General features: G+C 44.5%; 3 protein-coding genes across 4 annotated transcripts; 2 read left to right on the forward strand and 1 right to left on the reverse strand.

Moving 5' to 3' along the window:
* Positions 1-45: 45 nt before the first annotated feature.
* nupr1b (nuclear protein 1b) lies at positions 46-1544 on the reverse strand. The gene is made up of 3 exons (XM_018689617.2): positions 1338-1544; positions 1129-1264; positions 46-430 (listed from the first exon to the last, which is right to left on the reverse strand). The coding sequence occupies exons 1-2, from the start codon at positions 1432-1434 to the stop codon at positions 1137-1139; spliced, it is 225 nt and encodes a 74-aa protein (XP_018545133.1). The 5' UTR covers positions 1435-1544; the 3' UTR covers positions 46-430; positions 1129-1136.
* Positions 1545-4749: 3205 nt separating this feature from the next.
* LOC108892184 (SAGA-associated factor 29) lies at positions 4750-8618 on the forward strand. Its single transcript, XM_018689613.2, has 10 exons — positions 4750-4878; positions 5473-5546; positions 5640-5715; positions 5842-5914; positions 6047-6111; positions 6206-6335; positions 7140-7286; positions 7817-7852; positions 7959-8121; positions 8257-8618. Exons 2-10 carry the CDS (start codon positions 5481-5483, stop codon positions 8371-8373), a joined length of 873 nt encoding a protein of 290 aa, XP_018545129.1. The 5' UTR covers positions 4750-4878; positions 5473-5480; the 3' UTR covers positions 8374-8618.
* An 883-nt stretch (positions 8619-9501) lies between these two features.
* Positions 9502-22598, forward strand: spns1 (SPNS lysolipid transporter 1, lysophospholipid). Of its 2 annotated transcripts, XM_018689612.2 has the most exons (19): positions 9502-9557; positions 10412-10510; positions 10588-10648; positions 10735-10873; positions 11192-11272; positions 11363-11606; positions 11694-11838; positions 16203-16418; positions 16521-16586; positions 16907-17043; positions 17133-17284; positions 18269-18335; positions 18423-18565; positions 19736-19888; positions 19984-20173; positions 20254-20319; positions 20399-20497; positions 20927-21095; positions 21515-22598. In XM_018689612.2, the coding sequence occupies exons 1-19, from the start codon at positions 9546-9548 to the stop codon at positions 21583-21585; spliced, it is 2310 nt and encodes a 769-aa protein (XP_018545128.1). In that variant the 5' UTR covers positions 9502-9545; the 3' UTR covers positions 21586-22598. The 2 variants fall into 2 exon arrangements, with proteins under 2 accessions (XP_018545128.1, XP_018545127.1); XM_018689611.2 differs by lacking the exons at positions 9502-9557; positions 10412-10510; positions 10588-10648; ... (2 more) ...; positions 11363-11606; positions 11694-11838 and adding an exon at positions 13733-13983.
* Positions 22599-22944: the final 346 nt, after the last annotated feature.

Raw genomic sequence — 22944 nt, forward strand, 5'->3', positions numbered from 1 at the left:
CTTTAATCACTGTGAAATAAACCAACAAAAACAAACAGAGTCAGGTCACTTCAAAAAGTTTTTAATGGTAAAAATACTTTTTAAAAAATCCATTGAAACACACAGAAATCATCCAACTACCACCACCACAATCACAGTGCACCGTCATGGTCCGAGCAGGGACCAGGTGCACGCCACCACAGGTGAGTGCTGTACAACACCTACAGGCAGAGGAGCCACAGTCTGCTACCTGCTGCCAGAGAGAGGATGAAGAGGATGAAGATCTCCTCCCTGAAGCTGCAGCTGGAACATCTGGATCTGCAGGCTCCTCCTTCACGCCCAGGTAGAACCTCGCCCAAGTCGGAGCTCAAAGACGCTCCTGCCGTCTGCACGTCTCGTTCTGTCGCCAAGGAGGCCGTGGTCGGTGTCCGGGATAAGCCGTCCGAGTTCCCTGTGTCAGAGGAACAACAATCACTCTGGTTGTGCTGCTCAGCGTCTGCTGTGTTGGACTGTGAGTGTATTGTGCAAATAAAACCCAAAGTACTGAGTGTTTTATAGAAACCTTTGCTCAGGATAGAACTGTGTTTCGAATGTTTTGATCTTTCCAGGCCAATAAAGTGAAAAAATAATCAGAGTTTCACCACCACTGAATAAAATCCCTGAAACAAAAAACATTTCAGAGACTCATTGTTGTACATTTAAAGTTTTATATAACCTTGTAAAACATTCTAAAGTCTCCTGTGCCAGATGTCATTCAGAAAGTAGCTAATTAAAGGGTTTATTGGTTGGTGGAAGTACAGTCTAGATTAAATTATTAAACAACTCGTGGTGAACAAACAGTTAATGCTCCGATCAGCAGAAAACACACAGGACTGAAACAGGAGAAGCTTCTGGGAGGAAACTTGGTTAAATGTTTGTTTAGATCCTGAAAACTTCACAACACAGCAACATTCGAAGTTTGCACGTGCGGAATGTCATTCAGAAATTTACCGATTTAAAGTTTTTACTGATTCTGTTTAAATAGAGAAAACATTAAATGATTCAACAACTTTACCACAAACAAATATAACAGTCGCTCTTTAATTCGGCCTCGGTCTGCACAGATATAAACACGGGTTAACACCGGTCTCAGTGCAGACTGAATCTTACCTCAGTATTCACTCCTTGGCTTTCTTCTCGCTGTTCTGGAGTTTTTCCACGATCTTGCGCTCGTGCCCGCCGGGGTTGTGTCTGTTGGTGTTTTCACTGGCCTCCTTCTTTGTCCTGCCTTTCCGGGCCGAGCCCTCTGCAACATCAACACCAACAGTTAAATGTGAAGACTGTGAGAGATTCAGCAGAGGTAGAGAAGCTGCTCTCACCTGCGTATTTATCGGTCAGGTTGTAATATTCATATTCATCGTAGTACTCGTCTTCGAAGCTGGTGGGCTTCAGGTTTTTCACGTCGACGTGACTCATGTTTGTTTCTACAAGAAACAGTTTGCCAGTGAAACTTCAGAAACAGTAACGAGTCAAAAAGCAGCAGAAGCTCTTCCTTCGTCCTCTGAGTGAAAACAAAGCGCTGTGTTTTTCCAGGACTCTGTGGTTTTATAGCGGGGACACGCAGCTCCTCCCCCGCTCTCCCACTCAGACACTCCCCCTCACACGGTTCATCTTTCTGCTGCAGAAATGTTGCATCAGTTTTTGGCTTCAGTTCCTCTAAAAGCTCAGAAAATGAATGTGTATCTGCAGAGACTCCAGGTAAACAGAGGAAGCAGGTGCTTATTATTCACAGCTTCACAAGACTTCATGTTTTCATGCACAAATCAAAAAGATAATTCCAGTATGTTTGAACCTGGGCCTTATTTAGTTGGTACTTTTACTTCAGTAAAGTATCTGATTACTTCTTCCTCCACTGAAAGTCTCACAGTAACACACACACACTAACAGATGGAGGCAGTGGTATTCCAGCAGCTCCTGGTTAAATCCCTGTTTTTCTCTATGGAGTCTGGTAGAGATATACAGTGATGTTTCTGGTTAAACTAAAGGATCTTCCTCTTTAATAAGAAGCTCTGTCTCTGGAGGAATCCTCTCATCATGTCCTCAGACTCTTATAAAGAGAACCTGACCCAAACAGAATGATTTTTATTTGTTTATGTCTCATTTTGTTTCTCATCCTGAGTAAAAACACTGGAATCAGCTCAGAACATTTCCAACATTTCCCTCAGGTCAGTGAAACCTACAACTCGACCCAAATAAAATGGAAACCTGACGTCAGTGGGCTCTGCAGTGTGTTCCTGATCAGATGCAGACACAGTGATTCTGCTTCATGATGATGATTTTGTGCTGGTTTCTAAACGTTGTATCAGAGTCTTAACATCTGACCTTCAGCAGCTGCAGTCCTCACACGGCCCTGACCTGGTTCAGAGTCCGGATGACCCCCAGTCTGCACAGACCTGTGACTCGATATCTGAGCCGTCTAATCGCTGTGAAAACTCCCTGTTAAACAAACTTTGGACTGAACTTATCTGAGAGGAAAAGTGGAAAGAGGTTGTTTGGTTTGTTGAAAGAGAACGCTCTGACAGCCCTCCATGCTCTTTAATAAAATAAGTCTAACATCTTTATTTAATCACGTCAGGAGTTCTTGGTTTAAATAAAAGTCATTTCTGGTGTTTTACACTGTCTGAGTGAATTTGAAGTTTCCTGGTGCAACTCTAAACACAAACACAGTTTACAGCAGCGGAGGGAAAAATCATGTCACGCTCTGAATTTAAACTCCACTCATCCTCATGTCACCGAGCCGTAATTACAGAGCTCCAACATCCTCCATCGTCTGGCTTTAGTCACTGACTCTGGTTTGTGACTTCGCTGCTGAGCAGAGCTGGAAAACACTTTACTCCTCAAAGGAAGTCAAACAGTGCAGCGTTAAATCTGAGTCAGGCCTCAAGAATAAGAGGAAATCTCGACCTTAGAAACTGAAAAACAATCTCAAGCTCCACTCCCTCTCCTGGAGCTTTTCACAGGATCTTCATCAGCTGCAGCAATGTAATCTACAGAGACAGAGCTTTTTATTAAAGAGTCAGATCCTTTTAGTTTAACCAGAAACGGTAACAGTAACACAGACACACTAACAGATGGAGGCAGTGGTATTCCAGCTCCTGTGTTCTGCTCGGTAAAATTCCTGTATTTGTCAATGGAGTCTGGTACATTGTTTTTGATGAATACTACAATGATTCTAAAGATCTTTGTCCCATCAGTCTTAAAAATGATTCAATGCATAGATGTTTTAATGTGGAGAAATGTTTATCTAATTACATATAATTTAATTTATATGTCTAATAATATGTAAAGTTGACAGCATGTGATGAGTTTATCATTGACTCATAATGTGTCTCAGCAGAGTGTGAACGTGCTGCATCTGTTCCTGGATCTTTTAGTAAATTCCAGCAGCTGGGAGTCTCCTCCTCCTGCAGAGACTCCTCCTGAAGTCTGGAATAATTCAGTGAAAACCTCCTCGTGAGAGCGATGTGACTGTTTTCAGGCAGAGAAAACACCAGGCTGCAGGAACATTTCACTGAGTCACCGTCTGTCATAAACACAGGCTTCAGAGTGGTTTTATAGCCACCCCCACTCCCTGCTTATCTCTGCTTTTTATAAAAACACAACCAGAGCTTCTCTCAGTCTGACTCCTGGATGTTTCCTCTGAGCTGCATCGTCACATTAAGCTGCAGCAGGTTTTCACTCTGCACAGTAAATATTTGCAGAAATATGAGCCGACCTGTCCGAGCTGTTACAGCCTGTCCTCACCTCTGCACACGCCCAGTGTAAACACAGCAGCACTGTAAACCAGGTCACAGATAAGATGTCCGCTCTGTGGCCTGATTTCACCAACTGCAGCCTCAATATGAGACAAGTTTACACCAAACTCCATTTAGAAATCTGTCGATTCAGGTGTGATCTGTTTTTCAGGAGACATATTAACATATTAACCTGGCAGAGCACTGATTTAAACAGCCTGAATCAACAGATGCACTGTTTTAACCATTATGGGAAAGTTATTGTACTTTTGTTCGTGCTCTTGTGAACTGGTTCTGGTGATGTTTCCAGTGAAAACAGTGCTTTAAATTGGCAGATTTTCAAATGGGGTTTCGTATGTATCAGTGCTGCAGTAACAGGACTCTATGTGACTGTCAAAACAGGCTTAATGATTAGATACTCTCATATTCAACCCAGATCTCTCCCAACTTGTTTGAATCATAATAAATCATTGAGTGATGAACATGTATTTCCATCGGCTGCCTTCTGTTTTGGACACAGCAGATGTTAATCATTAATTCACAGGGTGTTTATCTGCAGCCTGGTCTCAAAGTGCGATGATAGCACAGTTTATGCATGACACCTGGCACAGGTCACACAGTACGAGTCAAAACAACCACTCATGCAGACAAAGACCCCGCCCTCTCCAGGTGTCACCATCACCTTAGAAACATCACCATCGTACAGCATTTTCCCTCCTTCTATCAGGCTTACTCTTTATATTGTTGTGCTTTTATTGAACTCAGGAAACTCTGTAAATAAAGATTCAAGGCAGATCCACAGACAGTCCAACTCTGTGTATGAGTTAATAAATACATTATCTCCAGTTGTAAATGTTAATTAAAGAGCTAAAAAGACAAAGTGTCAGACTGGCTCATAACTGATCTATGAAACATTCGTATATGATTATCAGCCATCAGCGAAGCCGTAAATTACAGCCAGAAAACCTTTTCTAGCTGGTGCCACAAACCTGCAGCTCCTCTCTGCGCCAGTAGGTGGCGCTGTGAGCACTGAGGCCGCTTCACCGACTCCCATTAACACCAGAGAAGAAGAAGCTAATCTGCGCAGTTAGCAGGCCGACAACAAGTAAACAGAGAAACTATCACGGTAAGAAGGTTTTACTAAGGAGAAAATAACGCATATTATGTGTGTTGAGTTATGACAGTTGACGTATATGGAGCTAATGTTTTTGTTGCGTGACCATAAATCTCACAGTTTAGCTAACAACCGGCTAACATTAGCGAAACAAACCAGTTGCTAACCCGGTTAACGAGCACTGTAACGTTACCAAACCGTGAACGGTAAAGTTAGTATTTCTGCCAAACTTATACAACAAGGTTACACAAAATATCACAGTTTCGCTGCAGCATCAGTGTGAGACAAACAGGGAAGTTTACACCGAAGTCCATTCAGAAATCTGTTAATTCAGCGGTGATCTGTCTCTCAGGAGACACAGTGACCGGACAGAGCTGTGATTTAAACTGCACGAATCAAAGTAGTAATTCGGCTTATTTCTGGTGCACTGTTTTAACTCTGCGGGAAAATTATTACAGTTTTGTTGGCGCTCTGACGAACTAGTTCTGAATCACGTTTCCAGCAAAACCTGTACTCATTGCCCTTAAACTGGTGATTTTCTAATGGGGGTTTTGTATGTGTGAACGCTGCTGTAACAAGACTTTTCCTGATGTTAAAATCTAAAAGGTGTGGACATGTCAGCTGACACTAAGATTGCCGAGCTGCTCACTGAGCTCCATCAGCTCATCAAACAGACCCAGGTAAGACATCACTCATCACCTTTACACAGGGAGGATGGAGAGTGACCTCGTGTCAGTTTTTAAACAGGATGCTGAGTCTGTTCTGTTTTTCAGGAGGAGAGATCGCGCAGTGAACACAACCTGCTCAACATCCAGAAAACACACGAGAGGATGCAGACGGAGAACAAGAGTCAGTGTTTCCAGAGTGACTGATAATCAACCCCCACACCTGTTACTGTGTCACCTGGTTTAGCTGTCGTACCTGTCTGTCAGCTGCTGCAGTATTCATCCAAACACTTTGTGTTTTCCTCCTCAGCTTCTCCATATTACCGCACCAAGCTGAGGGGACTGTACACCACAGCCAAAGCAGACGCTGAGGCAGAGTGTGGGTGAGTTTCAACACGACAAACTGATGGTTTAACTGCTGCTTTATCAGAGGAGTGTGTGAGGAGGAAAGAATCATGTCTCTGCTGGTTGATGCTTTAGAGTTTTCTTTTCAGTTTTCCTTTCCTCCCTCACAGCGTTCTGCGTCATTCTCTGGATAAAATTGCTGAGATCAAGTCTCTGTTGGAGGAGAGGAGGCTGGGTACGAAAACACACGGAGAAAATCCACACTTTACTCTCGACTCTTTGACTCGTGATACGTTAAGTCTGATTTTCGTCTCTGTGTCGTTTCACAGCGGCTAAGATAGCAGGAGTTTACAGCGACAGTGACCCCCCCAGGAAGACGATGAGGCGCGGGGTCCTGATGACGCTCCTCCAGCAGTCGGCCATGACGCTTCCTCTGTGGATCGGAAAGCCGGGGGAGAGGTAGCTGCTCCTCGTTTACTCCCTTTCTTTTTTATTGGATTAAAAACACATGGACATCCAGGGTCTGAACCATTTACTATAATCATTTATCATTTAAACATTTATCCCAGATAAACTGGGTAAACCCTGAAGGCACCACCTGGTCCATAAACACCTGACACAGGTTTCTGATCCCTGAGTGAGAGAGGAGTTTGTCCACACAACAAAAAATCTGATGAGAAAGAATGAAAACCTGATCCACATCTGTACCTGTACCTGTACCTGTACCTGCACCTGTACCTGTACCTGTACCTGTACCTGCACCTGTACCTGTACCTGTACCTGTACCTGCACCTGTACCTGTACCTGTACCTGTACCTGCACCTGCACCTGTACCTGTACCTGTACCTGTACCTGCACCTGCACCTGTACCTGTACCTGTACCTGCACCTGTACCTGTACCTGCACCTGTACCTGTACCTGCACCTGTACCTGTACCTGTACCTGTACCTGTACCTGTACCTGTACCTGTGGACTGTAAACTGTAGAAGACATTTTACACACAGGCAGAGGAGGCAGCTGCAAACTGAACTACTGCACCATGATCCATGAAGGTTCAGATGAGTCTGAGTCTGGATCATGAAGTTGTTATCTTTGTATTTATGTTGAGTTTAAACAGCGTCAGGTGTTTTCTGTGCTGATGCATTTTATTCTTCCACATTTATCGCCTCAGCTGCCTCAAGCGTCTCCGACAGACGGAGGGTATTTGTGTGTCGCTCTGCTCTCGCACTAACTGAGTCGTCCTCTGTGCTCTCCGCCCCTCAGCCCCCCCCCTCTGTGCGGGGCGACGCCGGCCAGCAGCGACTACGTGGCCAAACAGGGCGACAAAGTGGCGGCGAGGGTGAAAGCTGTGGACGGAGACGAGCAGTGGATCCTGGCTGAGGTGGTGAGCTACAACCACTCCACCAACAAGTGAGAGCACACACACACTCACACACTCACACACACACCACACACTCACACACTCACACACACACTCACACTCACACACACACACACTCACACTCACACTCACACACACTCACACACTCACACACACACACACTCACACACACACACTCACACACACACTCACACTCACACACTCACACTCACACACTCACACTCACACTCACACACTCACACACACACTCACACTCACACTCACACACTCACACACTCACACACTCACACACTCACACTCACACACACTCACACACACACACTCACACTCACACACACACACACACTCACACACTCACACACACACACACACACACACACACACACACTCACACACACACACACACACTCACACTCACACACACACACTCACACACACACACACTCACACTCACACTCACACACTCACACACACACACTCACACTCACACTCACACACTCACACACACACACTCACACTCAGGTGAATGTTGTCAGACTTGTCTTCACTCTCCCTCCAGATATGAAGTGGACGACATCGATGAAGAAGGCAAAGAGTGAGTTCTCTGTACTGATCTCATTGATCCTGAACGCATCTGCAGCCTCCTCTGTTACTGTGTCTGATGTCTGTGTGTGTGTGTGTGTGTGTGTGTGTGTGATCAGGAGACACACTCTGAGCAGACGGCGGATCATCCCTCTGCCTCAGTGGAAGGCCAACCCGGAGACGGACCCTGAGGCCCTGTTCAGTAAGGACCAGCTGGTGCTGGCCCTCTACCCACAGACCACCTGCTTCTACCGGGCCCTCATCCACACCCCCCCCCACAGGGTGAGAGTCAGTTATAAACTAATGACCAGAGGAGCGTCTCACTCACTCTGTATGTTCAGTATGACGCTGAGGATTTAAATGAAGTAATGACCCAGAGGTAAACGTTCTCTAACCGGAGCGTTGGTCTCTTCTCAGCCTCAGGACGATTACTCTGTGCTGTTCGAGGACACGTCGTACGCCGACGGCTACTCGCCTCCTCTGAACGTGGCTCAGCGGTACGTGGTCGCCTGCAAAGAGAACAAGAAGAAGTGACAGGTTCATCTGAACACGAGGACCAACGCTGACAGGCAGCAGTGACGAAGCCTGTGACTGTGTTTTAAAATGGATCTGAACTCAGTGTTTATCAGAATCACCACTGACATTAACCACAGACACCTGAACGCCTCATAAGGAAACTTTGCTCTGTTCCATGGAGACTGAACCTCCTCTGATGTTTGGCTCCAGAAACATCAGGAAACAACAAATAAAACATTTTTCCTTCTTTTTCTATGAAGTCACTTCCTGTTCAGTCTGGTCATTTCCTGTCAGCTGACTGCAAATCCAGTGTACTATAAAGATTAGTATGTACTGTGTGTACTGTGTAGGTGGAGCAGAATGAGGACACAGCAGCTGGTTTTGTTCTCTAACACAGAACTTGATGTTTTGTCGTCTTCTTGTAGAAAAACAATGTAAATATTTTCTACACGTCAAGTGTTCAGGATTATTCTGTTTAAAAAAACTTAAAGTGCCTCTGTTCTTCATGTTGTTCTGCAGAGACACACACACACACACACACACACACACACATCACACCTAAACCGCAGTTAAATAACAAACCTGTGGCTGCAGTTCTGACCTTGTTTTCCATGTTTGACCAACGGTGTGAAATAAACAAAGCAACAAGATAAAAACACGTCGACGCCTCCTAAACCCAGAGGTGGAAACAGTGACAGTACGTTAACCCAAACACTGCACTGATTACACATTCCTGCATTATACTGGTTATACTTTATACTTTTCAAAAGAAAATACTGCATCACGTTTATCTGCACAGATTCAGATTTTATTTATAATAATATATTTATTTTTATTTATAAAATACCCAATAATATTTACAAGAGCTCAAACATTTAGTCAGTCAATAAATACAGTTTCCTCTTTGTAAATGTTTTATATTTCTGTTTTTATAATTGTGATATTTGAAGGAAACAAACCAACCCACCCATATTTAATTATCAGAGGATAATCACTACAGTAATCAATCATAAACATGATCAGTAGTTGATTGATAGTGTATAATAATAACTGCACTGCTACTTTCTTAATCGTGTGTAATATATTTCTCATTGTACGCGAACGCAACACTAGCCGGGGAAAATCCGCTAGTGAGTCATTATATCCCACAGTCCGTGAACGCAGCAGTAGCGCGCGGAACAGAAGCAAACATGGCTGAAGCGGTGAGTGTTTGACGGATTTGCTGTTACCGTAAAGAAAAAAAAACAGTTGAACAGTGAATGGTGTCAGAAATAACGGCTGTAACGAGGCTGTAACTACACGGACCACCGGCGGAAAGTGAACGGTTGAGTCGTGAAACCGCGGGAACTGATTAAACTACCGACAACAGAGACTTAACCGAACATTAGCATCGGTGTCGCCGGAAGTTAGCTGCGTTTAATTTGATTTAATTTGACGTATTCAAAATAAAAGCCCGGTGGTTCTTTCACTTTCATTTTGTAGTTTCCAGATATCGACAGAAACTCACCGATTTAACCACGTTCATAAGATAACAAGAAGAATTGGACCGTTTGTCCAGTTATGTTCTCTGAATAACGCTCTTCTGCCTCCTTTAGTTTCTCTAGTAATAGTTCACATTTCACTATAACAGTTCTTCTTACTTGATATTTGATATTTTAATATTTTTACATCTTTTACCTTGAAGTTGCTCTAAGTCGTTCACAGTGAATCTTGCAGTCTTTCAGAGGTGATGTAGTTTGATGTCATTTATTGTTCTGGTGTAGGAGCAGGAGCTTGTAGCTTCATTGTTCTAACGGTGTGAACTAGCTGCATCACACTGTCACATTTCATAAGCTGGTTTCCCCAAAATAAAAGCACAAACATCTTCTTAACTCAGCTAAAGTGGAAAAACCTCATAACATGGACGGTTTTTAAAACACATCAGCTCCCCAGTCTGACTGTTTAATCTTTCACAGTTTCACTTTAACATCCAAAAACAAAGTCCTGGTCTTAACCCGTCACCACTCAGCATCACCTGATTTAAAATGTGTCGACTCACCTGTTCTCTGTTTCTAAGGTACCTGACGGTGAGGTGCAGGCTGTGAAGCCACCACCCAAACGCAGACGCATCCTCGACCCCTCGGCCATCGTCCCGGTGCCGGTCTACTCCAGCAAGGTAAACACCAGCGCTCAGCAGAAAGCAGCTTTTCTGACCGAGTGTTTCCTCTGTCACCTGAGTGTTTGTGTCTCCAGGTGAGCAGCAGTCTGCAGCTGAAGCCGATGGCTCCTGTGTTTACAGAGAAGGAAAACACAGGTAAGTTTTCAACAGTGTTGTTCACATGTTAAAGGCTGAAAGGAGATTTTCAGGCTCTGAGGTGGATGGTTTGTGTGTGTGACCAGATGACAGTGCAGGTGGTGCAGATGACAGTTTGTGGTCGCAGTTTTCATCTCGAGGAACGACACCACCCGTCGTCGCCCTCAGTGACTCCGAGGAGGACGAAGCAGAACGAGTGGAGAACAAAGTAGAAGACGACAAACTGTAAGTAGTGAAACTGAGGTTAATTATTTTCCCATGTTTTCAGTTGTAAATGATCGACAGGGACGATTGATTATCCAGAAACATCACTTTATATCAATACCAGACTCCATTGACAAAAACAGTGGGGGAGGCAGTGGTATTCCAGCAGCTCCTGGTTAAATCCCTGTTTTTGTCAATGGAGTCTGGTATTGATATAAAGTGTTGTTTCTGGTTAAACACTCTGAGCCCGTCAGTGGAAAAAACAAAGACTTGTGACACTCAAAACCTTTAAAGTTAATTCAGCATACGTTTGTTTTCTGACCTCTGTCTTTATTTCAGAGAAGCTGTTCGCTGCCCGTCCCCTCCACCTCCTGAGAGTCCGGTCCAGAAACAGTCCAGACAGGTCAAACAGAAGATCAGGTGAGTTCAGTTCATTGTTTAAGCTGTAGTTCGTATATAAAGCAGGATTAATGCTGTGGCTGCAGCTCAAAGTGTTTTACACCTCCTCAGTGAGATCGACCGGAGGCTCCGGGCCGTGAACTCCCTTCTGTCTCCAGAGCCTCAGGACAGGACCAGGTCCAGGCGCTGCAGAGGCGCCCCGTCTCCGACGTATGAGGAGGAGCAAGACGACGACGACGTCATCATTCTGAGCCCTGACTCGGGCCTGCAGAGCTCGCCGTACAGCTCCTCGCTCCGAGAGATCCCGCTGAAGATCCGCTGCCGAACGGACGTCCACAAGATCCCGGTGACGTCTGTACGTCCAGAGAGACGCCGCTCAGACGCTGAAGTAACACGTCACAGCTGAAGTCGTTCACCTGTGGTTGTGTTTTTGTGTTTTCAGTCGACGCCTTTAAGCGACGTGTTGACCCAGCTGTCCGTCATCCTCAACGTCCCGCCCCCTCGCCTCCTGCTGTTGAGGGAGGACGTGGAGCTGCCGACAGACTCCACCGTCGGCGAGCTCGGCCTCGGCATCGCAGACATCATCGGTCAGTGATTTCACCTCCACCGACAGGCTGTTCAGCTGAAAATGAGCTTTCCTCCATGTAGAACTTTAATGTCTTTACCTGGCTGCAGTTTATTGTTTCACCACCAGAGGTCAGCAAACTATCACACACTGTCCTCTACAGCTCAGTCAGATGCAGAAGAAATAATCATGTTCCCCAACTTCACAAGAGATATTAATAATTCAATATGGCCAGAAGTTATTATCAAAGTATTATAATAAAATGTTGCAGAGGATTTAAATAACTGTTTTAATTTAGCTTCTTCCTGTGCAGAGTGTGTCGTCATGGCAGCCGAGGACAGAAGCCAATCAGACGACAGCCACAGCAGCGTCATCACTGTTCGACTGCAGAGCAAAGACCGAGACTCTTCACAGGAGTTCTCTCTGCGCAGAGTTCGTACCTCCTCCTCCTCTTCCTCCTCTTCCTCCTCCTTCTCCTTCTCCTCCTCCTTCCTCCTCCTCCTCTTCTTCCTCCTCCTCCTCCTCCTCCTCCTCTTCCTCCTCTTCCTCCTCCTCCTCCTCCTCCTCTTCCTCCTCCTCCTCTTCTTCCTCCTCCTCCTCCTCCTCCTCTTCCTCCTCCTCCTCTTCTTCCTCCTCCTCCTCCTCCTCCTCTTCCTCCTCCTCCTCTTCTTCCTCCTCCTCTTCTTCCTCCTCCTCCTCCTCCTCCTCCTCCTCTTCCTCCTCCTCCTCCTCCTCCTCCTCCTCCTCCTCTTCTTCCTCCTCCTCTCTCCTCCTCCTCTCCTCCTCCTCCTCCTCTTCTTCCTCCTCCTCCTCCTCCTCCTCCTCCTCTCTTCCTCCTCCTCCTCCTCCTCCTCCTCCTCCTCCTCCTCCTCCTCCTCCTCCTCCCTCCTCCTCCTCCTCCTGTGTTTTCCCAGCAGGACACTGTCTCATCACATGTCTGTCTGTTTGTTTTAGGACGCTCCTCTGGGCTCCGTCTTCTCCCAGTATCTGTCCAGGATGTCTCCTGGCTCTCAGAGAAAAGTCCGGTTCCACTTCGACGGCTCCAAAGTGACGCATGTTCAGACGCCGGCTCAGCTCGACATGGAGGACGGAGACATCATCGAAGTTTGGGTTTAAAGCTTCAGATTCATTTCACTCTTTCTGTTACACATTCTTTCTGTACAAATCAAATGTAAAAACTCTTATTTGTAAAAGTCACTTTATTGTAAATGTTGAAAATACAAAGACACAATTTGAAACTGACATGGGATTATATTTTAGACACTGATAAACTGCTACAGTACAGCAGCTTTGACTGGTTGCATTTTTACATGTTTTTTTTATTGAAAATAGAAATAAACTGAGTTGATGTTAAGAAAGCTGATGTAATATTAAAGCCTTTTAGAGCTCACTTTAAGGATAACTCTTGAACCTGGGCCTTTTTGTTTACCGATCTAAACCTGTAGAGTGGACGTCAGATACTCGAGTTTTAAAATGAGCTGCAACATTAAAAAGCAGAAACATCACTTTATATCTCTACCAGACTCCATAGAGAAAAACAGGGATTTAACCAGGAGCTGCTGGAATACCACTGCCTCCATCTGTTAGTGTGTCTGTGTTACTGTGTGACTTTTCAGTGGTGGAAGAAGTAATCAGATACTTTACTGACAGTAAAAGTACCACACAGTAACACAGACACACTAACAGATGGAGGCAGTGGTATTCCAGCAGCTCCTGGTTGTCAGTTAAATCCCTGTTTTTCTCTATGGAGTCTGGTAGTGATATATAGAGATGTTTCTGCTTTTTAATGTTGCAGCTCATTTTAAAAACTCGAGGATCTGACGTCCACTCTACAGGTTTAGATCGGTAAACATCCTCTGATCAGGTTCATCAATCCATGCTGTCATGTGACCTTCAGATGAAGAAAGTCATGTGAGCTGTGGAGCGGAAGTTCCGCGAGCTCTGTCCTGTCATGGCGGCGGTAACGAAGTGTCGTTCCTGAAGTGTTGTGCAGTAAACAGTCAGTTTCATTAAATGTAACTCGGACAGACGGTGTTCACGGGGAAGACCTTTAAAGCTTTATTGTAAACCGGCAGCATGGGTTCTGAATAACACCGGCAGCTGCGAGCGACGAAGAAAACAACTGGAGAAAGAAGAAAGAAGCGTCAGCCCTGACTCATCCTCCCAGGTAAACAACACCGAACAACAGGCTAATAACGGCTGCCCGGTAACGGTAACGACCGTAACGTGAGGTAGCCTGTCAGTGAATCATCAGCTAGACAATAAAATAAAGTTATTTAGTTTTTGTTTTCTCATTAAGACGTTTAAAATCAAAGGAAATGTCTGATAAAACTCTGTTCCGTGTCCTTGTGTTGCGGTTAGCCAGAGAACCTCACGCAGAACTCCGTTAAAAAAACAGCGAATTTAGCGTTTCCTTGATTATCTGCCACGTTACATGTCTTTATTACCTCAAAGATTATTCCTGAAGAATTCAGGTGTTGTTAACATTCAGCAGTCCAACGAGTGTCTGTGTAGTATTTTTCATTAAGCTGCTTTTAGCTTATTCTGACGTACTTCCTATTATTATATCAAGGCGAAACATTGAACCGTCATCCTGTTTTTGTTAGTTATATCCACCTAAAGATGATACTTGATATATAACTGATTTATAACTATATAACTATCAACCTGCTCTGTATCTCAAACGTTTTAAAGTAACGTGTTTGTTGTATAACAGGGTACATAAAACTGACAGAAATCTGAATGGAGTCTGGAGCGTCGACTCATATTACCTCTGCTTTTGGAAAATGATCTAAATTATCTGACGAATTCATCAAAGACTCCAATAAATGTCCCGAGTTATACCGCAACAATTAAAAACTACATTTACGTTTGTTGCAAAGCAGGTTACTTTAAAAAGGCACAATTCTAAATGGAGTCTGGAGTGGAGTCCGTGTCAGTTATTTCTATTGAGATATAAGGCTTTGCGTTTTCTTAGTTGTCTGACGGACGGCCCATTAAATGATTTATCTTACATTTCGTTTCGTTGTTTTTAACAAAAGACACGAAAAACGTCCTGGATCCTGCACAGTTTGGTGTACCAGTCTCTCCCTGTCGATTATATTCCCTTTGAATTGCCTAACTTTTCTGCCGAAATCACCAGAGGATGCATCAAAACAACCAGAGTCACTTATCAGCGGTTAAAAAATAACTATACGTTTATTGTAAAGAAAGAGAAATTAAACCGGCAGATTTCTGAATGGAGTTTGGAGCGGTGTCCTCTCTGAGCGGCTGCAGGTTAAAGCCAGGCTGACTGTGGGTATCATTAACAGTGACAGCTTATTGTTTACTCGTGCTTACACACCGCGTGAGTCTCTGAGTTTTGGGATCGTGTACAGACAGCTCTCTAATCACTGAGCTGTGTTTGCAGATGGGGCAAAGTCCAACTGACAACTGAGAGGCCTCTATTTATTCTTCTGCCTTTCAGCTCCATCATTGTCTCTTTTCTCTGTGATGACTGGTCTCATTCAAGTAGAACAGGACACTAATTTAATATAATCATTTATTCTCTCTACATATAATCTGACCCTAACCCTAACTCTGAATATACGTGAATTTACCTTCATAAAAATGTTATTTTCAACATCAGTATTGTTCTTATAGAACAAAAGATCTTTATTATTATTATATATGGTCAATAAAATGTTCTGAAATGGTAAAAATGTCCTTCACAGTTTCACAGAAAATCAAACTGTCTCATGTTCCTCTAAAATGAGGATTTTCTCCTTTTCTCATGACTCACTGTAAACCTGAATGAAAAGTCAGCAGACACAAAGATGCACAAACCATTCGTCACATCAGCGAAATGTTTCTGAGCTGAGTCCGAAATGTTGGACACATGACAGTAGTTTCACTCAGTCATCACCAACAGGGCTTCTCCTTTCTCTGCCTCTTCCTCTTCTTAAACTCTGAACATCACCATATATCACCACCAGACTCCACTGACAAAAACAGGGATTTTACTGGGAGCTGCTGGAACTCCACTGCGACTGTGATATACAGTGATGCTTCTGGTTCTTTTCTCAAACATATTTAATATAAATAAAACACTGGAAAGCACAGCATTTAAAAAAAATCAGGAATTAGTCTTTAGATGTTAATGATAAATTAATTTACAGATTGTCAGATGGCAGCGTCTCCATACTTTGTCTAAAATGATCAAAAATGGTGAAAGATGTCTGTCACAGTTTCTTTAGAGGCTGAGGTGACGTCTTCAAATGTTTGACCAACGTCTAAAACAAAACATTCAGTCTAATACGATTTAAAACAGGAGAACGCTGCAGCCACAGAGTGTTTATAATAATCAGTTGTTTTCACTGTTCACTCCATCTCCATCTCCCTCCTCAGCGGCGGCCATGTCTCTGGGCGAGCCCACGTCGGACTCGGCGCCGTTCTTCTCCGATGACAGCGAGGCGGAGGGACCGGAGGAGCAGGGCGGGGCGGCGGGCCAGAGGCCAGAGGAGGAGTCGCCCAGCGGGGTGTCCAAAGTCCGAGCCCTGCTGACCGTCCTCATCCTCTGCTACATCAACCTGCTCAACTACATGGACAGGTTCACTGTGGCAGGTACGGTCACACCTGCTGCCTCAGCGCAGCCAATCACAGCCCTGGATTCTTTTTATACAGGAAGTACTGTTTGAAACTCATACAGGTGTCTGACTCCACCAGGTGTTCTCCCCGACATAGAGCATTACTTTGGGATTGACGATGGGAAATCTGGTTTACTGCAAACAGGTAAGAAGTAACTAGTTACACAGTGGTAACTCATCAACAGTTATTTTTACTGATAAATCATCAGATCAGTTTGATTAAAAAAAACACAGAAGAAGAAGAAATAAACACAGGAGGATCTTAAAGGAACAGTACGTTATTTTGGTTTTTAGCCTAGCTTAGCACAAAGACTGGAAACGGGGGGAAACTGCTAGCCTAGCAACAATAACCAACATGTTTAAAGGTTAAACACGGAGCAGTGAGTGAGTTCAGTTTGTAGCTGATCAAATCAAAGATCTTGATAAATGAAGTAAAGGCTGTTCACTGTCGACCTGTTTGTCCAGTTTTTATCTGCAGCTACATGTTCCTGGCTCCGTTCTTTGGATACCTGGGCGACAGGTACAACAGGAAGTTCATCATGAGTTTTGGAATTGCATTCTGGTCTTTAGTGACTCTGGCCAGCTCCTACACCCCGAAAGAAGTGAGAGACGTTTTCCTTTTCTCCCTGAAGACGTTTGATCCTGAACAAACAGAGTGTTGTAACAATGTGAGTCCTTTATTCTCCCGCAGCATTTCTGGGCTCTGCTGTTAACTCGAGGCCTGGTCGGAGTCGGGGAGGCCAGTTACTCCACCATCGCTCCCACCATCATCGCTGACCTCTACGTCAAAGGGAAGAGGACGAACATGCTCTCCGTGTTTTATTTCGCCATCCCTGTCGGCAGGTAGGAGGAGAACCAGGGACACGCAGCTGAAGTCAGTGTCAGACTGCAGCAGGGCTGATTGAAGATGAGTTAAACAGCTGTTACCTGAAGGTGTCTGAGCAAACACCTGACCTGTCCCCTCTGACCAACCACCTCCTCTCCAGGAGGAGGAGCTTTTTGACAGTGACGGTGACGTCATGACCGCCGTCGACCGTTTTCTCAGACGGAGCCGACTTTCAATTTTCAATTTCACCAAACAGAAAAACCACAAACTTCTCTCACAGAGCTGTTTAACTCATCTTTAGCCTCCGTATTTTATTCAGAGTTGTTGTGTGACAGTTTTTATGAAGAACTTTATATTTTATTTAAAAAAGGCTTTTATCTTTCAGCTCTCAGATTCCCCCTTAAACTTCCCTTCATTTCCTTAACGATGTTTAGCTGTTAAATTACTGTGATATTTATAGACGGTGAGTTAATGAGGTACAGTGCTGCAGGAGGAGAATTAACCTGTGAAATTAAACAACCTGCAGAACCACAAACCAGGACCAGGTCTGGACTGAGACAGCTTGTGTGCAGTGTCTGTATGACTGCGTTTGTAGATAAAAGCAGTTGATGCTGCAGGTCGGTCGACTTTCACAGACAAACTGATGATTAATAAAACATGATGTGGATGCTCGGATCAGACCTGTGAAATAAAGTGACTCAGTCAAAAATCAAGAGTTCAGATCTTTTATCCGTCCTCCAAGGAAACTGATCAACATTCTACCACCTTGTTATTTCCTCCCTCAGAGATAACGAGCAGATACCAAATAACTGTCACACTTTATTTCCCTTACTGATGGTATCAAATTGTGCATGTTTTCTTGGAAATATCAGTTAATTACGGCTCACATTTTCTGTAAATTATGAGGAAAGTTTCCAAGAATTTAGCTGCAGAATCCAGGATGTGTAAAATGAAACTGTCTCCTCCTGTGAAGAGGTCTAACCCTGTGGTCTTTATCTCAGTGGTCTGGGATACATCGTGGGGTCTCAGGTCAGTAACGTAGCGAAGGACTGGCACTGGGCTCTGAGGGTAAGTTCTCCAGAATCTGTCTCAGCTCTGTTCAGGGATCTGTTTTATCTCCTGCTCTCTCCTCTGACGGCCTCACCTGTCCTTCAGGTGACTCCGGGGCTCGGGCTGATCGCCGTGTTGCTGCTGCTGTTCGTGGTGAAGGAGCCTAAAAGAGGCGCGATCGAAGCTCGACCAGAGCATCACCTGCACCAGACCAGCTGGCTGACAGACCTGAAGGCCCTGAGCAAGAAGTGGGTCCAGCTCCGAGTTATAGAAGAGTTATAGATGAGTTATAGATGAGTTAGTCATAGATAAGTTATAGATGAGTTAGTTATAGATGAGTTAGTTATAGATGAGTTATAGATAGAGTTATAGAAGAGTTAGTTATAGATGATTATAGATGAGTTATAGAAGAGTTAGTTATAGATGAATTATAGATGAGTTAGTTATAGATGAGTTATAGATGAGTTAGTTATAGATGAGTTATAGATGAGTTATAGATGAGTTAGTTATAGATGTGTTATAGATGAGTTATAGAAGAGTTAGTTATAGATGAGTTATAGAAGAGTTAGTTATAGATGAGTTATAGAAGAGTTAGTTATAGATGAGTTATAGAAGAGTTATATTTTTATTTATAGGTGCTGCTTTAAGAACTTTATCACAGGAAACATTTAGGGGAGTTAGTTTTATCCCAGTGCAGGAGGAGCAGAGTGCTGTGCTGTTCATTTCTTCGTAAATGTCCGTTTTACCAGAAACTCTCTGGTGACATGAAGCTACTGCACGTTGCTTTGGTGAAACAGCCTCTAGGTGTTAGAGACTGTGTGAGCTCTGTGGCTCTGTCTAACCATCCTGTCTGAGTCATCGCAGAACATTTAGGTCACGGAAATGCCCAAAAACCGTCACTTTACCTTAACAGATACAGACATTAGACAACACATGATGGTTCACAGAAGCTTTATTTACAACACTCCAACAGACAGTGAACGCACCGTTAGAGCTCAGAGGAAAATAAGAAACAAAATGTGACTTTATCCTTCAATATTCCAATAATATTTTATTACAACTCAAATATCCTTTATACACAATCAAGAAATGAGCCCTTTAACTGAGAGACAGTGTCCAACAGAGCGCTGTAATCTAAATAACATGGTTGACCTGAAATATTCCCTCAGCTATCATCAGGATGAATCACAGATAAGACACATCTTCAAAGGTTTTCTCTCACATTCAGACGAACTGCTGCAAAACAAACCCTGTGTCCTGATCAGTCAGATAAACAGAACCAGAACATTTTCCTTTGTTTGGAGTCAGTGACGCCTTCAAAATAAAAGCACCGGCCTCCATAATTGAACCAAACATCTTTTCTTTGAGGTCCGTTAAAATCAGACGTCTCTGTATCTTCTGTTTTCTTTCTTGTGCAGCTACAGCTTTGTGTTGTCCACCTTCGGCTTCACGGCGGTGGCGTTCGTCACCGGCTCTCTGGCTCTCTGGGCTCCGACGTTCCTCTTCAGAGCCGCCATCTTCACCGGGGAGAAGGCTCCGTGTGTGGAGGCTCACTGCGCCTCCTCAGACAGGTAACACACCTGAGGATCACCTGCAGCTTTCATCCTGTCAGGCAGCTCACAGACCGACTCACCTGGCTCTGTTACTGTCCTTTCTCCTCTCACAGTCTGATTTTCGGGGCCATCACCTGCGTCACAGGTGTGCTGGGCGTGGCCAGCGGCGTGCAGGTGAGTCGGCAGCTGCGGACGAAGACGCCCAGAGCCGATCCGCTGGTCTGCGCCGCCGGTCTGCTCCTCTCGGCGCCTTTCCTCTACCTGGCCATCGTGTTCGCTGAGCTCAGCACCGTCGCCACATACGTGAGTTCTCGAAACAAACACCTGACTCAGGGTCAGAGTCATTTTTTATCTGTGACGCGTTTCCTGTCTCGTCCCCTCAGGTTTTCATCTTCCTCGGAGAGACGTTCCTGTCCATGAACTGGGCCATCGTGGCTGATATCCTCCTGGTGAGAAACCTTCCTTCACCACAGTCACGTTCATCCAGGTTCACTGAGGCTGTTCTCACTGTCACACTCTGTCTCTCAGTACGTGGTCGTTCCCACCCGTCGCTCCACAGCCGAGGCTCTGCAGATCGTCATCTCTCACCTGCTGGGAGACGCTGGAAGCCCCTACCTGATCGGAGTGGTACGTTCTGTTAGCTCGTGGCTTTGCACCAGTGTTCATCAAGAGAAAGAAGAAGGAACAGAGCAGCTGAGTCACCACACGTCTCATCTTTAAATTCATCAAATACAAAGTTCAGCTCAAAGTGAAACCAGCACCAACACACCCTGTGGTCAGAGCCAGGCTAACACTTTCCCCCTGTTTCCAGTCTTTGTGCTAAGCTAAGCTAAGAGCTGCTGACTGTAGATTCATGTTTACTGGAGCTGCAGCTGACGATTAGTTTCATTATCAATCGATCAGCGGAGTTATTTTCTTGATTAATTCACCACAGCACAGAGATGTTCAGGATGCAGACGAACACCAAGAAAAACAATCAGATCGTTGATGATTAATGCAGCAGGTTTCTGTCCGTGCTGACCTCTGACCTCTGACCTCTGACCTCCTCCTCCTCAGGTCTCTGACTCTCTGAGGAGGACCGACTCGTTCCTCTGGCAGTTCCGCTCTCTGCAGCTCTCTCTGCTGCTCTGCTCCTTCGTGGCCGTGGTGGGCGGAGCCTTCTTCCTCGCCACCGCCCTCTTCATCGAGAGAGACCGACACCGGGCCGAGAACTACGTCCAGACAGGTGAGAACCAGCGAGCATCAGAACATCAGAACACGACAGGATGTTCCTGCTGTCAGAGGACAGTTAGCATTAGTTTTATAGTTTTAAATTTCTCTTTCACAGTCTTTAAAGTTCAGTATCGTCAGGTGTGTGTGAAGCACGTTAACGTGTGTGAAAGCTGCCGTACACAACTGTAACCTACTGTAAGTTAGAAACTGCAGCGAGCTCATTCTCATTGCCTCAGTATTTTACACCTCGAGGGAATTTCTCAATTTCTCTTTTGGCGGTCAAAGGTCAGAGGTCAGAGGTCAGAGGAAGCTGGACTGGTTGGTGGAGGCATTTGTACTGAAACAGGACTGAAACTGACCGGGGGTCAGTGTTCAGTGTGAGCGCCACCTTGTGGTCGGTCAGTGATGAACCTCTCTTTTCTCTGTTGGCAGATGACGAGCCGATCGTTGTTCCGAAAAGCGGCCGGTCCACTCGGGTCCCGGTGTCCAGCGTCCTGATCTGACCACAGAAACCTGACGGAGGTTTTCAGGTGTTCAGTCCGGTCCTTCACACGCCTCAGGCTGTTTTATTGAACGTGGTTTTAGGACTGAACCCCGACTCTCTGCCATGCAGAAACATTTTAGGATGAGTTTATTTTTAAATGTTTTGTCTACGTTATTTTTTATAACTTCCCGGGAACATGCCGTCGTCTCAGGAGATATCTTCACCTCCTTTCTTTCTCTGACGTGAGCTCAACATGAAGTTCATGTGAAATGTTTTCAGAGCGGAGGTGACGTTGGAAATGACTTTGAGAATCGACAGAAGCTGCTCTGTGGACTTGGTTTTTATTGGACTCTCAGGAACTCGTGGAGCGAAACCACCTGACGGATCAGAATCTGTTCTTACCTTCAGTCTGACTCTGAACCTGCTGATCTGGGATCAGCCAGAGATCCAGAAAACAGAAAGACTTCATGATCTGTATCTTCAGTTTAACCACAACCAAAAACCCTGCAGTGAGTTTCTACACAGGACGAGCTTTATTAACCTGTTTTCATAACCACGTGTTTGTAAATGTCTGAGCTACTTTTAGAAATAACACTAACGTTCCTACAGCGCATTAACTACAGGAAGTGAACATGATCCAGGCTGCTGAGATCTGGGAAGACTCCTGTTACCTCTGCACCTTTTATTAATTTCTTCATCTTTTACAAACATCCTCACTGGTTTTAATCCTTTTCTCTCTCGTTTAAAACGTGTAAAGCAGCTTTACAAAGAGCTGGGACGTTTCTGTTTTATGTTCTTTTAAGGAGAAACTCTCTGGTTTTCTTTGTACCAGGTCGGAGCTCAGTCTGGTTCAGAACCAAGTCGACCGTGGAGGAGAAGCTAGGTTCAGTTTGTCTGCAGAGAGGTAGAGATCATCATGTGCTTATTTAACAGAAAAGCTTTTTAATGAATGTCGATAATCAGTCGTTTGTTAACCTCAAATTATTTTAGCAAATCTTTTTTGTGAACTATTAAAGGAGAATGAACTTGTCAGACGTTTGTGTTTGTGTTTGGAGTTGACGACAGTCACAGTCTGCAGCGTTAACACCTCCACATGTATGTATGTATATGTGAATACATTATTATGATTTATTTCAATGATCACCAAATCGTCTGCAGAAAGTCAAGGTTTTCTCTAAATGACTTAATCACACACGTTAAAGAAAAGACAGAGATTTAATGAGAAAATCGTTTGTTCCTCAAACATTTACTAAACCAAACAGTTCAACTTTGATCTGCAGCAAAACTGAAACACACGGTTTAAAACAGTAAAGTTTAAATTTCACTTTGGTTAAAACATTCCTCCAAATCTGTTTCATACTGATGAATTTTTAATGGT

The sequence above is a fragment of the Lates calcarifer genome, linkage group LG11, assembly GCF_001640805.2.
Source record: "Lates calcarifer isolate ASB-BC8 linkage group LG11, TLL_Latcal_v3, whole genome shotgun sequence".
Lineage (NCBI taxonomy): Eukaryota > Metazoa > Chordata > Actinopteri > Centropomidae > Lates > Lates calcarifer.

Excerpts from the sequence above, each read along its gene's own strand:
- LOC108892184 (XM_018689613.2), top strand. The coding sequence starts at position 5,481 with ATGTCAGCTGACACTAAGATTGCCGAGCTGCTCACTGAGCTCCATCAG. Across the intron at positions 5,547-5,639 it reads AGCTCATCAAACAGACCCAG|GAGGAGAGATCGCGCAGTGA; the intron begins GTAAGACATCAC and ends TCTGTTTTTCAG. Across the intron at positions 5,716-5,841 it reads GATGCAGACGGAGAACAAGA|CTTCTCCATATTACCGCACC; the intron begins GTCAGTGTTTCC and ends TTTCCTCCTCAG.
- nupr1b (XM_018689617.2), bottom strand. The coding sequence starts at position 1,434 with ATGAGTCACGTCGACGTGAAAAACCTGAAGCCCACCAGCTTCGAAGAC. Across the intron at positions 1,265-1,337 it reads CCTGACCGATAAATACGCAG|AGGGCTCGGCCCGGAAAGGC; the intron begins GTGAGAGCAGCT and ends TTGATGTTGCAG.
- spns1 (XM_018689612.2), top strand. Across the intron at positions 17,044-17,132 it reads GCTCCTACACCCCGAAAGAA|CATTTCTGGGCTCTGCTGTT; the intron begins GTGAGAGACGTT and ends ATTCTCCCGCAG. Across the intron at positions 18,336-18,422 it reads ACTGGCACTGGGCTCTGAGG|GTGACTCCGGGGCTCGGGCT; the intron begins GTAAGTTCTCCA and ends CCTGTCCTTCAG.